Source organism: Tupaia chinensis, unplaced genomic scaffold (assembly GCF_000334495.1).
Source record: "Tupaia chinensis unplaced genomic scaffold, TupChi_1.0 Scaffold000276_2, whole genome shotgun sequence".
NCBI classification, from domain to species: Eukaryota; Metazoa; Chordata; class Mammalia; order Scandentia; family Tupaiidae; genus Tupaia; species Tupaia belangeri.
The window spans coordinates 2,509,214-2,527,207 of record NW_006159759.1 but is presented as its reverse complement, the minus strand read 5'-3'; the positions used below and the strand labels follow the sequence as shown (position 1 = coordinate 2,527,207).

General features: G+C 38.8%; 1 protein-coding gene across 1 annotated transcript in view; it reads left to right on the top strand.

The window, feature by feature from the left end:
- The window catches only part of CNTN5 (contactin 5), a 515,333-nt gene that overhangs the window by 429,132 nt on the left and 68,207 nt on the right, over nucleotides 1-17,994 (top strand). The window contains exon 15 of the mRNA XM_006150105.2: nucleotides 8,999-9,157. Within this exon, the coding sequence (XP_006150167.1) occupies nucleotides 8,999-9,157 (159 nt within the window). The remainder of the gene's footprint in view (nucleotides 1-8,998; nucleotides 9,158-17,994) is intronic.

The window sequence follows — 17,994 nt, the reverse complement described above, 5'->3', positions numbered from 1 at the left end:
CTGCATTGATCTAATCTTCCAGATGGTAGCTAAACCTTCTCTTCACTTGGTATTAGAAGGACAGGTTTAGGGCTTGGCTTTGATGAGTAATTGATATGCCTGTCTCTTTGGTTCTGCTGCATAATTCTGTACGTGTTTACAAAAGATGACTGTCCTCAAGCAGTATTTTCAGGCTTACAAATAGCATACTTGGTATCAGCTTTAGCTCTTTAGTTTTAAACCATTTAAAACGAAAACATCTATGTAATGTTTTGAATCAGAAGTTTAAATTTTCATTTAAATCTCTCACATAAGAAAAATAGCAGGAAAGTCCTTCAAAACATACAAGTGAAAACAAGCTGAATAGACTTATAACATGAAAAAATAATGTGTAACAAGAGGGGTGTTTTTTGAATCAGGAAGTTTCAGGACCTCTTATGTGATCTAATCTAGGTGAGAGCCGCAAAAGTTGCTTGGTATGGGGAATTAGTTTGGGCATCAGACTGATATGCTTAAGAAATAGTCCTGGGGACCAGTTTATGGTGTAATGGTTACATCACTGGATTCCCACGTAGTCAACCATGGCTCAAGTCTTGGACCCGGCAGCTTAAAACACGCTGGGCCTGTGTGTATGCATGCCCAAACTCCGAAGAGGACAATGGAGGAGAAGGTATTGTGGCATGGCCACCCACACTGGGGGGGGGATTTCTTATTTTCAGTGCCTCTGTATCTCTCTGTCTCTACAGAGAGCGCACACGCCCTATAGCAAAAATCTCTCTTAAAAAAAAAAAAAGTAGTAGTCCTGCTAGAGGGGGAGGTGGTGCTGTGGTAGTAGCTCAACTTCACCCACATGGGAAAGGTGTTGTGTCCATGCCCCCAGATCTCCCTGGCCACATTGGGTACCACACACACGTCCCATGATCCAGGATGACTGAAACTCAGGGTGGATCACAGTAAAGACTTTATTGGGAGTCTACATTCTGTATCTCTCTCTGTTTCTGTCTCTCGGTCCCACAAAATAAATTAATTAATTTAAAAAAAATTTCTCAAGAAGAATTGTACTGTCACACAAGAACTCAGAAACATGCCATGACTTTGCTCTCTACAAGGAGAATACACAATAATTTCAGTACACAACTTGGATTGTGTATGCATTACACAATCCAACAGTAATTTGTCATAATTTGAGTGACTGTCAAAACTATAGCCTATACCTGCTTCAACTCTTTTGCTCCCACAAAGCAGGAAGACGGTGTTTTTCTGTTTTTGTTTTTGTTTGGTTTTGTATTGTTTTGTTTGAGGAAGAGTTTTCTGTCTCAAGTTCTGCTTCCTCCTCTAAAGCATAATACAGTTGATCTAGGCGACTCCAATTAATTTTAAAACTTCCACAATCCTTTGGCAATCCTTGCGTTAGGCCCTTATTCTATGCTACCAATATAACAATAAGACCCGTAGGTGTCACAAGGAGATATGTATTGTATTAATTTTTCTGCTTAAAATTTCATAGCTCCTCAAGATGGGAACATTTCTCAACTGAACTTTAAGTCAACAGAGTTGTTCTGGTAACAGTCCAGAGGACTGGGGTGGGGGGGAAGGTGTAGGAGGGGGCCTTAACTGCAGATGGATTAAATCCATGAAAATGTGGCTTCTGGTCAGGGCTTTGTGGGTTGTCATTTAATTAGCAGTCCTTGTCATGAAGATATAAACAGACTGTGTCCATTTTCCTAAATTGCCTATTTTTCAAATAAAATATTTATCCTAGTGATCCTATATAATAGCACTATCCCTGGGAAGAAAAAAACATTTCAGATAACTGCCCATCTGACACTGAATCATTACAGTTAAGTATCAAAGTTAATGAGATTCCTATAAAATGAGTGGCATCTGTGTAACATCCAGACACTAGTTCCTGTCACGCATTTGTCATCACTGAGACATTTGTCTCTTATTAATCTGTTTTCAAAGATGTCTTGTGTAAATTAGCTGTGAAAGTCAAGAGAGCATTTAGATTGATTTATTTTTCAAACCCAAGAGATAGCAAGAATAGGACCCTTTTTTTAATTTATTTTTATTTTTTTGGATAGGTTTTTGCTATAGGGCACATGTGCTCACCAGAGAGAGAGAGAGTGAGAGAGAGAGAGAGAAAATGAGAAATCACCCCCCAGAGGGGATGGCCACACTGCAATCTTTTCTCCTCCATTCTCCTCTTAGGATCCTGAACGTGCGTACGTACATGTGCTCAGCGTGAGTTTAAGCCACCAGGTCCAGGATTCGAACCACGGTCGACTACATGGGACATAGCCATTACACCAACTGCTGGTCCCAAGGACCCTTATTAATAGACCTTAAAAACAAAGATGTTGATTGTGGTAATATGTAATTTACTCCTAAATATATACATAGGAAACTAATCACAGCCAGCCCTTAGTATATAATATCTACCAAATTTTTTTCTATAAATAATAGTATTGATAAACTAATACTAATACCAGTAAATCTCATGTGCACTTTTACTATAGTTGAAAATTGAATTTGATCTCTCGGAAGGTAAATCACCCTGTCAACTTTTTAGAATATCTTTAAAATAATATATTCATAAGGAATTTTTCATACTTATAAGGCTTTAGAAAAATTATCTATCCATAGCCTGTAATACTTTAAGTTTCTAGTAATGGTAAGCCTTATTATTAAATCATATGAGAGGTTTATTTTCTTCATTCATGGAGCTACTTGTCATTTTTATTGCCACTGTAAACTTGACTGAAAAAAAGTTAACTCAAATTTTGATTTAACAAGAAAAGAGGCTATTATATAGTATCTTTGTCTAAAATAATGATACATACTTTTTTTTTCTTTTTTTACAGGTTTTTGCCATAGTCTAAGTGTGCTCGCTGGAGAGAAAGAGAGAGAGAGAGAATGAGAGGGAAAGTGAAAAATCATCCCGCCAGGGGGTTAGTCGCACCACGGTCTCTTCTCCTCCCTTCTCCTCCTGGGATTTTGGGCATGCACACACACATGCACACACATCCTGCATGCGTTTCAAGGCACCAGGTCCGAGACTCGAACTGCAGTCACCCATGTGGGAGTTCAGCTGCTTAACCACCAGGCCACTGGCTGGCCTTAAATAATATATTTTAAAATGCTTATACTTGTTAATTGCTACACAATATTCCACACTGAAAAACATAACTCCTGCCCCTCCTGTCCTTTCTTCATTCTTCCTCTTTCCTTCCCCTTTCTTCCTTTCCTCTTTCCTCCTACAAATACTGATTAAAAACCAAATTCATGCTGGGACCAGCAGTTAGCGTAATGGCTATGTCGTTGGACTCCCATGTAGTCGACCGCGGTTTGCGTCCCAGACCTGGTGGCTTAAACTCATGCCGAGCACATGTGTGCGTGCCCAAGATCCCGAGAGGAGAATGGAGGAGAAGGGATTGCGGCGTAGCCATCCCTCCTGGGGAGTGATTTCTCGCTTTCTATCTCTCTATCTCTCTCTGTCTGTCTGGTGAGCACACGCGCCCTATAGCAAAAACCTCTCAAAAAAAAAAAAAAAAAAAAAAAACTCATGCTAAGCAGTGTCTTGGAAATTCAGATAAATAGAAATTACAGAAAAAGAATTAGAGCCAAAAAAGTGCATGCTATAGTACTGTAAGATAGAAAATTTATTCCCCAAACACTTGAGCATAACCTTATTACTGCCTAGCATTTTTTAAAATAACAGATCTGTCTCTGAAGATGACTTTCAGCATCTCAAGGTCTGAAGCTCTGTCTTGTTCTTCCATAATTCATTCCCTCATCCGCCTCCCACTCTCACCTCCGAGCACAGTGCTTTACATGTATTTAGTAAATATGTTAGTTAAGTAGAATATACTTGAGAGAAAACATACCACAACAGGAAAACTTTCTCCTGGAGAACCACTGGAAATAATAACTTTAAAAATAACACATGCTTGCGGCCAGCAGGTGGAGTAGATGTTAAGGCACTTTCCTCCCATGTGGCCAACTGCAGTTCAAGTCCCAGACCTGGCAGCTTGAAACTCATACTAGGTATGTGTATGTGTAGGCCCAAATTCCCACAAGGAAAATAGAAGAGAAGGGATTGTGGTGTGGTTATCACCCACCATGGGGTAATTTCTCACTTTATATCCTTGTCTCTCTCTGTCTCTCAAGCAAGCACACATATACCATAACAAAAAACAAATGAAAAAATGTCACTAAAAAAAAAAATTAGGAAAAAAAGTGATACATGTGAGTATAAATTTGGAAAATTCAAGCAAGTATTAAGAATAAAATTAATCGCTTATATCCTCACTTCAAGCAAAAAAAACCCAATGTGCAAATGAACGTATTTTTTCCGTCTTTTCCTTTGCATATTTGGCAGGCTCCTCTTGATATTTATTTTCATGTATAATTTTTCATTCTGCTTTATTTCATTATTATATTGAGAACATTTCCCATGTGAGCCAATGGTCTTCAGTATGAGGCAGTTTACTGCCCACCTAATACTTCATCTTGAGAATTTATAATTTAAACATAATGTGATTTGTGGACAACTCAATGTTTATAATGGTTTCTAATTTTAAATAATTGCACAGCTGCCATCATTATCCTGGATCTTAAAATCTTTGTTCTTGTCACTGATGATTGTGCTGAGCATCATATTTGGACAAACAGACATATTACAGAGAAAAGTGCTCGGGGTTTATTATATTATAAATCTCATGTTTTGTTTTTGCTCAACTTTTGCAAAATTGTTTAGAGCAGTCATTATTATTAAATAAGTACATATCTAAGAGGACTAATTTAAACATTTCATAGAACTTTGTTATTCAGAAAGGCTAATTAAGTTAACAAAGAGTTGTTTTGTAAGCATCTCTCTTGAGACCTTGCACATAGGTGGTTGTTAGTAAATGCTTTTTAAGGGTGAATAAATAGAATGGGTGGAACAGAATAAATGGGATGCTATAGAATCATATAATAAATTTGTTGACAATTATGCCTATATGAACACATTAGTTTAATTTCAAATTTTATTTTAGAGTACTGAGGATCCTCCTGACAGTTTCCCATCTATGAATAAGTTCTCAAAACAAAGAAAGGTATTTTGCCATAGGGTGCATGTACTCACTGGAGAGAGAGAGAGAGAGAAAGTGAGAAATCACTCCCAAAGAGGGCTGTCCATGCCATAATCCCTTCTCCTCCATGTTCCTCTTGGGACTCTGGGCACACACACACACACACACACACACACATGCACTCACCTGAGTTTCACGTCGTCAGGCCTGTGATTTGAAATGTGCTCAATCATGTGGGAGTCCAGTGTTTTAACCACTATGCCTCCTCCTGGCCCCAGAACAAACTATGTTTTGAAGTCTGCTTTAGTCACTGTCACTCCAAAACTTAGTAGCTTAAAACATCAATCTATTATTTTCTCTCATGGTTTTGCAGCTCAAATGTAACAGCCAGACAGTTTTCACTTGAAATTTCTCAGGCTTGGATTCACCTGAAGGTTTCTTCACTCCCGTACCTGGTGCCCGAGATGAGATGCTTGCAATAGCTGGAGGCACGTAGGAGTTCTCTTCCTAGACCTCCAAAGGGCTAGCTGGGACTTCCTTTACAGAATGGTAGTCTCCATATGTACTTACTACCATCAGCTGGATTTTCCCATAACAACGATTTCAGGAGACCTGGAGTAAAGCTGCAAAAATTAAGACCTGCCTCAAAAGTCATACAGTGTCACTTCTCCCACAGTCTTTTGGATCAATCCGTCACAGGTCAGAACTGAGTCAAGAAAGTGAAAGAATTAGGCTCTACCTTTCAATGAAGGATTAGCTTGTAGGAACAGGAGGAAAGAAAGTCTGTAACATAGGCTTTTTCTCTTTCTTTACTTCAACCAAAACTACTCCCTAGGTGAATTAATTTATTACTTACTAATTAAATAATCTCTTTGAGATTTCATTACTTCTACAAAAAAGGGATAATAATGCCCACCTCACAGTGACATAGAAATAAATCATCAGTTTTTGAAAAATGTTTAGTACAGTTCCTTAGTACTATCATTAATATTTTATTATAATTATAGGTGACCTTGCACATGTATGTTACCACAACATAGAAACTTGTTAGACATGTTGTTCAGCATTTGTTTTCCACATCACATCCCTTCCCACTATTTTAATGGCTTCAATATTAATACTGGTCACATAGTTAATACATTCTTTCATAAATCTTAAACCTTATCAATACGAATAATTATTTTTTCTACTTCACTTCAGATAAACACAAAACAACCTTTAACTCGAAACTGCTCCACCTCTAAAATCACAAATTCTACCATTTCTCCTCACAATACTGATTCATTTTTATGTCTTCCTCCCATGATAACCCAGTCTCCTTGACTCTTTTTTTCTAGTCCCTAGGCACCATTCTGGCTTCACCTGACATTATCCTCCACTTTGATCCATACCATTGGCTTTTTTTTTTTTTTTTTGAGAGGTTTTTTGCTATAGGGTGCGTGCGCTCGCCAGACAGACAGAAAGACAGAGAGACAGAAAGCAAGAAATCACCCCCCAGGGGGGATGGCCACACCACAATCCCTTCTCCTCCATTCTCCTCTCGGGATCTTGGTCACGCATGCACCCGGTATGAGTTTTAAGCCACCGGGTCCAAGACACGAACCATGGTCGACTACATGGGAGTCCAGCGACATAGACATTACACTAACTGCTGGTCCCACCATTGACTTTTTTTAAGTTCATTTTATTTTTTCTGTGACAGAAATAAAAAGACACAGAGAGAGAGGAACCCCAACAGGGTCTTCATGGCACCATGCACCTCTTATCTCAGCCAGTCTGAATTATGGACATATGCTTGCACACCTGGGGTGCTCATGGAGGGTCCAGGACACAATCCTAGGCTTATTACACGTAGATCCACTTGTGGTACCAATGCACTACCAAGTGGCTCTATCGGTGGCATCTTTAATGGCAAAGAATAACAAAATTTCAATCTCCTAAACCTGAATGGATGCATTAACTCCTTTTCCTGGTCCTACTCCTGATTCCCCAATCCTACCCGAGTTGATCAGTTCTACTTCAAAATGACGCTATCAAAAAAAAAAAAAAAAAGTTGGGAACCAGCAGTTAGCGTAATGGCTATGTCGCTGGACTCCCACGTAGTTGACCGTGGTTCGTGTCCCGGACCCGGTGGCTTAAAACTCACGCCGGGCGCGTGTGCGTGCGTGCCCAAGATCCCGAGAGGAGAATGGAGGAGAAGGGATTGCGGCGTGACCATCCCCCCCGGGGGGTGATTTCTCGCTTTCTGTCTCTATGTCTCTCTCTGTCTGTCTGGCGAGCGCACGCGCCCTACAGTGAAAATCTCTCCAAAAAAAAAAAAAAAATGACGCTATCAAAAAAAAAAAAAAGTTGATTCCAACACCATTCTAAAAAAATAAATTAAAAAAAAAAAAACTTTGTTTTCGCTTTTCTTTGCATCCATCCACTTTCATCACGTGGCTGTTCCAAACCTTTCCTGTTATTCTCCAAGATGCCTATCTCATTTTCATTCTCACCCGATCACTCCAACTTTTGTATATAGTCTTACAGTTAAAAGATAAGTACCTTCCAAAAGGAATTCCCTCAACTTCTTCCCTTGCTATCCCAGAAGCTTTATGCATTTCCTTCATCCATGTTTCTTCCTTCATTTCTCTTAGAAGAAAACCTGCCACTGCTTCCCAAGACTGTCCTCTATACCTCTGCCCAGAGTCCCAACTTTCTATCACCTTTCTAACGGAAAGAGTTCCTTTCTTCTCTGCAGCTGATTCTTCACAGGCTAGGTTTAAAAAAAAAAAAAAAAAAAAAGTTCATTTCTTGTTTCCTAAAAGTGTAATTTTCCCTAGTGAGACTTTTAAACTATTTTTTCATCTCATTGTACTTTCCCTGTTAATATTCCCTACTCAGAGGTCTTTACTAATTGCTCCATCTCTTTGACATCCAATTATCTCTTAGCTGCTTGCAGTCTATTTCAACCCTTACTGTTCAGGCCTTTGAATTACCAAATCCTTACAGAAACTTGCCGCAGAAGACCAGTTCAAAAAATAACATCCTTAAAGGTGGGATTTTTAAATTTAAAATAAAAACAGTCTTACCACTTGAATTGTTTCTAGTATGGAATAAAAGAATGTCAATAAGAAAACTGGCATTACATTATAACCACTAAAATTTAAATAGCTTTGTGGTGTTGGAAAAGCACATTTTAAGAATGTGACACATCTCTATTCAAATCATGATTCTTTCTGAAAGATGAAGTACATAGGTTAGTCATCAGTGTTCTATATAATTTTTTCATTACCAAAAGGGAATTGACCTCTCTGATTCACCACGTCCCCATCAAGAGCAAAAAATTAATAATAATCATTTAATAATAATTTAATCTCAGTCTCCCTTGGCCTCCACAAAGAACTTCAAGTACGCCTCACTTCCGATGTATGTCCTTTCCTTCTCTGTAGTATCACTATTTCCAAACCCTTCATACCTTCCCTGTTAGAGTCTAAGCTTCTTAATAATACACATCGTTTACACTGCAGGTTCACTAAACATGAAAATGAGCCCTATTCACCTATAGCTTTTTAGAATGGATGGGATCATTGTGTTCCTGGTAAAACTGCCTATCTCCTCCTGTTTTCTCTGTAAGCTGTGATGGATTTTAATAGCTAAAATTGATACTGACATTCATATCCTTGTGTTGGCTCCCACTTACTTTTTTTTTTCCTTTCCTATAAAATATAATGCTTTGTGCCTCCAGGCACAAAGTGCTAGGGAAAAAAATCAAATCTATAATTAAGTTTTCCCCAAAATAACTGGAAATCAGCTTGCATCACAAGACTATTGCTATCAATTTTCATTACTGAACATGTAATTCATCAAAGTGATTACATCGTTTGATGAGATTCATATTGGAAATGCAATTTCTCTTGGCTCATCATGACAACTTGTGCTTAATCTGCTGCTTTTACTTATAGGTCCCCCAGGCCCACCTGGAATAGTGATTGTTGAGGAGATCACTGAAAGCACAGCCACTCTCTCCTGGAGTCCTGCAGCAGACAACCACAGCCCGATCTCCTCCTACAACCTGCAGGCTCGCAGCCCATTCTCCCTGGGCTGGCAAACAGTCAAAACAGGTAAGAGGCTCTAGGGTGACGTCAGACACAACAAGACCAGCTTCCTACCTTATGAACTATGGTTGCTCACCATTTCACTAGGAGTGTTTGGATTTTGGAAACTTATTTGTTAATTATTACAATATTGAAAATTGCATTTTGGGGTTTGTTTTTTTAATGATCCTGAGAAAAACCAAACTAGCTTTTCTAGGGCTATAAGCGTGCCCAAATAATTTGTTAAAACAACACTACATTCACATAAACACTGCAAAAATAATACTAAATGTTTCAATACATAACCATAGTACAATTATTAGTTCAGGAAACTGACCCTGGTACAATGCTAGTAACTAAACTTCAGGCCTAATTTATATTTAACCAGTTTTAACATGCAATTTTCTTGCAGTATATCTACATGCAGACCATAATTCAGATTTTTTCTTGATTTTTAGGATATGCATTAACCTAGATCTGTTTGATTATCACCACTACAGATACTGTATGTATTTTTGCAAACTGTGTAATTGTGGATATTAATCTGTTTGTTAGCTCCATTATAATTCTATGATACCTCTACAGATCTGAAAGTCAGGGAACACTAGGTATGGTAGGTAATTCATTCAGGAAGAACACCAATCGAAACCACATGAGCAGACTTATGCAACAATTCTTACAACTTCTACCCCAGCACTCCCATCTAATCCCTAGTGTGGTAGTTCCAACCTGGTTTACAACTATGGACTCACTTAGTCATCTTCCTGCCTGCAGCCATGATCCCTGCCCTCTCTTGCCGCAGCACCCAATACAACATATTGGGTCATCGGAAAAGTCATGACACATTTTTGCATTGAAAAATATGTTATGACTTTTCCATGACCCAATATTTCTTGAAATATTTCCTCATGGATACATTGCAATGTGTATACAAATGGCTCTGTATTTTTCAACTTTACTGTGGTGCAAAAGCTATATGTGTTCAGTAGAAACCATACTTAGAGTACCTATACAACTTTTCTGATTTTCTCTTTCACCACAGTATCCAAAACAAAGAATTACATGAGATAATCAATACTTTGTTAAAAAATAGGTTTTGTGTTAGATGATTCGGCCAGTTGTAGGCTGATGTAATCGTTCTGAGGATGTTTAGGGTAGGCTAATCTAAGCTATGATGTTCAGTAGGTCAGACAAATTAAATGCATTTTCAACTTACTCTGTTTTCAATTTATGATATGTTTACTGGATTGAAGGTCTGTAGTTGTTTCTTTATTCTTTATTCTGCCCATCCCTGCAGTAATCCAGGACATCTGATCTTCCAACTACTACGTCCATGCGTTCCTAGTTAAATGTATTCTCTGACCCTTGCCCTGGGTTTTCTTTCTTGGTTCAACTATTTCTGAATTTTGTTTCTATAAACATGTGTGTGTGTGTGTGTGTGTGTGTGCAAATGTGTGTGTGTGTCTATATGTACAGGGCATACATAAGTGTATATTGAGGACCTGGGCATTCAAAATGAAGTATTTTTTGTTAATTCGTTTTTTTACATCCCTACAATGAAGTTTCATTTTTTTATCTTAATATAGTTTGAGTATTGGAAACATTTTCAAGTTGAAAGTCTTTTATCAGTTCAATTCAGCGAGTATTTATTAAAAACAAAACCAGAAGTTTGTACTCTATTTATAAATAAAGAACATATTTTTTAGATAAAGATTTCTATAGGTGACCCAATTTATTCAACCTTTATAGTACTTGGACTATAGCAAGATGTTAATTTCAGCTACCTCATTTCTCTAAAACTCAACATCAATTGCAGTGATGAGTGTAGACAAACAGACCTCAGGGCCAGCCTACCAGAAGCAGTCCTAAAGCTCTGCATACTCCAAAATCGCTGCTGGAAATATTTCCTGGCATAAATGTTGTGCCCAGCATGAACAGAGGAGAAAAGGTGCCCCTAGAGCCATACTAGGTCCTGGGTTAATAGGCACTTTGTTTTCATAGCTGCTCCCTGAATTTATATCTATTTCTGTCAAAATAAGCTCTAATTTATTTGTACCAATGGGGCCAGTGGAGGTCTACTGTTTAAACTCTGATAAAATTAGTGTAAATTTTTTTTTTAAATCACGTGTACACCCCTGAGAGAGAAAGCACCCTCCAATGAGGGCATGGTCACCACAATCCTCTCTCTTCCATTTCTCTATCCCATAGGGATTTGGGGCATGCATGCACATGCATGTAGTGTGTTTTTCAAGGTGTCAGTCTGGAATTTCAACCAGGTGGTTAACTATGTGGGATCTAGCTGCCCCAACTAACAGGCTAAAGAGCTGGATAAATGGAATTATTTTTTAAATGCCAGAGAGTGCACATGTGCAAATGAAAGAGAGAGAACCCTTCCAAAGAAGCCTGGTCATGCTTTATTCCTTTTTCTTCCAATTCTCCATCCTGTCAAGATTTGGGGCATATAAGCGTGCTCAGTGTGTTTGTCAAGCCACTGGGGCCAGGACTGGGAGTTGGGTTGGCCATGTAGGATCTGGCTTCCGCTGTGCCACACCTAACCTCTGTCCTACAGGGGTGGCCCACTAAATCAAATTATAAACTCATACTTGAAAAGTACTTTAAATTCCTTTATATACCAAAATGAATATAAAGAATAGTAAGTTCTTCCTTTTTGGCAATTGCAGGAATAAGTTGCACATAGATCTTTTAGCTGAACACATCATGGAATTAACTTATGTACACTGCCTTATGCAAATGAGACACAAATGGGAATGATTTATTCATTATGAAAAAAGTATGATAACAACCATAACAAATAGATCGTTTCACTTGTAGACCCTTTTTCTGTTTAAACGAATAGCTTTCAATTTGAAAACCTGACTTTCTTCTTCATACCACTGAGCAGTATTAGCTGGTCTAGCTTTTTTGTTAAGATTTTTTTTTATTATTGTTGTGTTTATATAGGAATATCAATCACATATAATTATGGAGTTGATTGGTCTTTGTTTATTTAACTCGAATATGTTTCTTAAATATTTTTCTATCAGTGGATTTGTCCTCTACCTGTGAATAAGTTCTCCAAAGGTTGATTGGATTTAATTTGTCAACTGGAGAGGTTTATTTAGAATTTTATGAATTAAATTACAAGATGTGATTCTTATACTTGAAAGGCCTCTGATCACTCTCCCTGAGTCAATATGAGATCCTCCACTATCTTGAGTCACTGTCATGTTCTCTCTGAAGCATGTTTCCTTTGAAACCAAGTTTTCCCTGTATTTCCATAAAGAACATCTTTATAAAAAGATGCCCACCGGACTTTGAAAAATACTTCCTTTGGTATAAATCTTCCATCATCCTTAATGTCTACAAAACTGCATTTCAAATAAAAAACTTGAGTTTATTTAAAAAGAAATGTTTGTTGCCCAGCCAACAATGCATGGTAGTAGTGTAATGCTCTGTAATGCTAGAGACCACAGAGAAAGAGTTCAGTTCCCAGGTGATCCATACTCACCAGGTTTAGCTATGCTCCTGTGACCCTAGCTGCCTGAAAGGAAAGGGACAGATTGCAGGAATTCTTGTTGACAGAGCTTGTCTTAGGGTCGGCACATGGTACAGCTATTACATCACTGGACTCCCACATAGATGACTACAGTTCAAGTCCTGGACCCAGTGGCCTGAATCATACTGAGTGCATGTGCATATATGCCCAAGGTCCCAGGAGGAAAATGGAGAAGAAGGGATTGTGATGTGTCCATCCTCTGTGTGTGTGTGGGGTGGGGGGAGGGAGGGAGCATCTTTCTTACTTTCTCTCTCACTGTCTCTGTCTCTCTGTTTCTGGTGACTACATGCACTCTAAGGTAAAAACCTCTTTAAGAAAATAGTGCCAGTCTTTCTGTCTCTTTCTCTCTTTTCTTCAATAAGTATTATAATAGTCTTTTTTATTTTTACTCCCAATTTACTTTATATTACATATTATTTCATTAAAAATATTAATATCTTAACCTCATTCTTTTATAATTTTTATATATCAATCAATTTAGAATTTCCAGGTTGGTTATTTTTTTTTTCCACTGTAAAGAGAAACTAGAATTAAAAATGGTGGAGAAAATGTGGGTTTGAGAAAAGAGTCTTTACAACCTGGAGATATGACTCAGAGGATATAAATATGTAAAGCCTTGGAAGAAAGATATTTTTATATATACTTTAATTTTAACACAAAGCTTATAATAATTACATCAGTATTCAAACAAAAATTAACTTTGCCAGTTTTGATTGCAACAGGCAATTTGGATTCGTTCATTTATTCAATAAAAATGTATTAAGGACCTTCCAGGTTTTGTTCTCGGCACTTGAGACTGATCAATGAATGACAACAACAGCGTAAATGTATGCCCTTGTGAAGATTGTTGCCACGGGTGAAAGAAATAATGAACTAAGAATGAAACAAACAAGTACATACTGTGGTATCTTACAAGTTGATCAGTACTATTGGGAAGAAAAAAAAGAAAAAAAAAACAGGCAATTTTATACAGTGAGAGGAATCTAAAGTACTCTGGCAGTGGCAATTAACTAGCTTGGGCTATTGTAACAAAATAATACCATGAACTGAGTGACTTAGGCAAGAGTCATTTATTTCTTCACAGTTCAAGAGATCAGGAATTCTAAAATCAAGGTGCTTGCCAATTTGGATCCTGGTGCAGACCCTCTTTTGGGCTTGTAGGTGTCTGCTTCCTCACATGGCAGAGAGAAGGATACCTGAGTGCGTTGGCATCTCTTCCTTTTTTTTGGGGGGGGGGAATTTTTGCTATAGGGAGCTTGCACTCACCAGAGAGACAGAGAGAGACAGAGAGACAGAAAGCAAGAAATCACCCCCTAGGACAGATGGCCACATCACAATCCCTTCTCCTCCATTCTCCTCTCAGGGTCGTGGGCACGCATGCACACATGCCCGGTGTAAGTTTAAGCCAGTGGGTCTGGGATTCAAACTGCAGTAGACTACATGGGAGTCCAACAACAAAGCCATTATGCCAATTTCTGTTCCTGCTCTGGTATCTGTTCTAAGAACACAATGATCAGAGCCTCACCCTATGACTTTCTTTTAAAGAAACTATGAAGATCAAAGCCTGGCGCACTCCAATGGTAAGACATTGTAGAGAACAAGAAGCAAACAAAGGAGATAGAGAGGAGGCCATCATTGAGGTCAAAGGAAAATCAAAATACTGTGATGTGCTGGAAAACAAAATAATAAAGTCTGCCAAAAAAGAGAGTGTAGGGGCAAGCAGGTGGCATGGTAGTTTAGGCACTGGATTCCCACATGGCCAACCACAGTTCCAGTCTCAGACCTGGCATCTTGAAAATGACACCAGATGCATGTACATGTGTGCCCAAAATACCAGGGGGATGTTGGAGGAAAAGAGATTGTGGTGTGGCCCTCCCCCTGCCTCCTGGCAGCCTCTTGGGGCTGATTTCTCGCTTTCTGTCTCGCTGTCTCTCTCTGTCTCTCTTTGGCAAGCACATGTACCCTATGGCAAAAAAAAAAACTTTTAAAAAATGCAATTGTCATTCCCTGAATAAGAATAACAAACCCTATTCAATTAGAAATACCTCTGGACAAATGGACTATTGGACATATGAGCCTGGAGTTTAGGGATGATTATGACTGACAATATTAAAGTCATCAGCAAACTATTTAAAACTATGAGACTCCATGAACATCATTATGGAGCAGGAAATGGGTCAGAATTAGCAGACATGGGTTGCATCAAGGGAATAAAAAAGAACCAGCAATGGAGATTGATAATGCATTGTCAGGAAGGAGAGTCTTTCAATAGGAAGATAGTGATCTGCTGTCTCAAAGGATGGGATAGGTCAAGTAAGATGAACAGAGAACTGACCGTAAAGGTTCAGTAAAAGACACCAGTAGTCATCTTAATGGGGCTTAGTACAACACAAAATTAGCATTAAAGGGTTATTTGGAATGGGTTCAAGAGAAAATACCAGGAAAATCAAGAGAAACTACAAATAACAGGATATAGACATCCCTCAGTTATTTTGGTATAAAAGGCACAGAGAAACCAGTTAAAAAGAAGGAAAAGAAAGTTTAGGACAGCTTTGTTTTTCTTTTTCATGAGAAAAGCTCCTGTGTTCTTGTATGCCAACAGGAAAGAAACATTAAAGATATCTGTGGAAGGAAAAGAGAGAGCAGATACTTCTTTTCCACAGTACCTTAAGAGAACTATGCATTGAGAATGGTAAAATTTCCTCAGTTTCTATTAAAATAAAAAGTTGGGAGCATGTTCACTTAGGAGACTGAGGATATAGGGGAATTTGCTGATAGTGGATTATGTATCCCTGAAGTCACAGTGGAAGGACTTTAAGTAGGGAGTATATGAGCTGTATAGAAGAGGAAATGGAAGAATTCCGTGGTTATTAGAATAAAAGGAACGAGGGGCAGCCCAGACACCTGCAACTGCTTGACATGAATGACATAAACAGCGGTAAATGAAGTGAGGCAAATCCAGATGGGCCCGAGGTGAGTGCTGGTGACACCATGTAGGCTAGAGGCTACTGAGGGCTGATGTCTGAGAATCTCTTCTTCCCATCTTTATGGTTGGTGGGCATAACTCAGCAATTCACCAATCTATGGACATAACACTGTCTTTTTCCTTCCTTCCTCTTAAATTGCAAAGACGATGCCCAGTTGCTAGTACAGCAAGAGGGATCAGACCTTTTTTCCAGGTCATCATGTTGCTGCTTAAAAATATCATTTAGAGGATGTGGTAACTGAGGTGTTGGACTCCCACATGGCTGACTGCGGCTCAATCCTGAACCGGACAGCTTGCTTTCTCACTTTTACTTTCTCTCTCTTTCTGGCTTTCTCTTGTCAAGTTAAAAAATAGTAATAACAACAAATTAAATTAATTTGTATATATATGTACATATATATACACACACATATATACACAAATCTCAGTGCTTCAGAGCTGATTTTATATAAAAATACATATATGTACACATGTTTTGTATATGTACATATATAAAATATATATGTGCATCTATGTACATATATATATATATATGTGAGTGTAAAAGCTTGGCAGTGCTATGAAATGTGTAAGGTATCTCCTACTACCCCTGTTCTATCTATCATTCACCTTTCACAGAACTGATAGTTTGGTGACATTCCTTTTTTTTTTTAAGAGTGTTTTTGGTTTTTTTTTTTTTTAAGCTATAGGGGCATGCATTCACCAGAGAAAAAGTGATTTCTCATCACCCCCAAGGAAGGGATGACCATGCTGCAATCCCTTCTCCTCCATTCTCCTCTTGGAATTTTGGCACACACACACATGTACCTGGCATGACTTTTAAGCCACCAGGTCCAGGTCTCGAACTGCAGTCAGTGATGTGGGAGTCCAGTACCTTAACCACTATGCCATCTGCTGGCCCTAGTAACATTCTCCTGATCCAGTTTGGAGAAGATTTTCTTTTTTTCTTTTTTCTTTTTTTTTTTTTTCCTTTTTTTTTTTTTTTGGAGAGATTTTCACTATAGGGCACATGCACTCACCAGACAGACAGAGAGAGACATAGAGACAGAAAGCCAGAAATCACCCCCCAGGGGGGATGGTCACATCGCAATCCCTTCTCCTCCATTCTCCTCTCGGGATCCTGGGCACTCACGCACACGTGCCTAGCGTGAGTTTTAAGCCACCGGGTCCAGGACGTGAGCCGTGGTCGACTACGTGGGAGTCCAGTGATATAGCCATTATGTGGTTCACCCAATCCCGAGAAGATTTTCTTGAGAAATTCAACGTGATTTAATTCTACTCCACCATAGTAAAACTAAACTGAGTCATCCAATCCAGAGCTCCAGCCGCACCCCTGGCTCCCCCACCATGCTTAGACAGAAATCAGGACTGGTAAAACTCTGACGGCTCTATGTACAGATATTCTTCTAGGAATATTTCCTAGACAGCAGAGATGAGTGACCAAGAAAAACAGTCCCAAAGAGAGCATATGTGCTATGTAAAAAGTATTTCACAACATGCTAATCATGTTGAAAATAATTTTGTGCTTTGATAACAATCTAAACATAGTATAAAAGTCATCTCAAGAGTTCAGAGCTTCCACTGATACCCCACAAACTAGCTTTTAGGTTAGAGAGGCATACTCTTACTTTGCTGCTTGGAACTGCTAAGTGATTAAACATGTATGTCAGAATGAGGAGAGGCAAACTGCTTAAGAAATTTCCCTGGAAACTGAAGAAAAATTCTGCTTAAATGACAGCATTACTTAGTCTCTTCTCTGGGGCTGATGAGATTGATAAAATGATTTTTACCATGGATAATGATAACGTGTGTGAAGAAGGGATTAAAGAATTCTGATGATGGGAACAGCAGGAGGCATGGAGTTTAAGGTACTGAATTCCCACATGGCCAACCATGGTTCATGCTCTGGACCTAGAGGTTTCAAGATCATGCCAGGTGTGTGTGCATGTGTGCCCAAAGTCCTAAGAGGAAAATGGAGAAGGGATTATGGCATGGCTATTCCCCCAGGGAGTGATTTCTCACTTTATCTCTTTCTGCTGAGTGCACACACCCTATGGAGAAAAAAAAAAAATTAAAAAAGCACACTCTGATGACTCCAGCAAACATTTTTAATTGCCAGAGGGTGCACGCACTCACAGGGTGGGTTGGTTTAGAAGAGCATCCTCTATGGGATGTGGTCATACTGCAATCCCCCCTCCATTTCCCCAACTGTTTGGGATTTTGAGTGTGCACACACACACACACACACACTCACACACACTTGCCTGGCATAGTTTTCAAGTTGCCCAGGTAAGATTCAAACTATGGTCTTCTATGTGACCA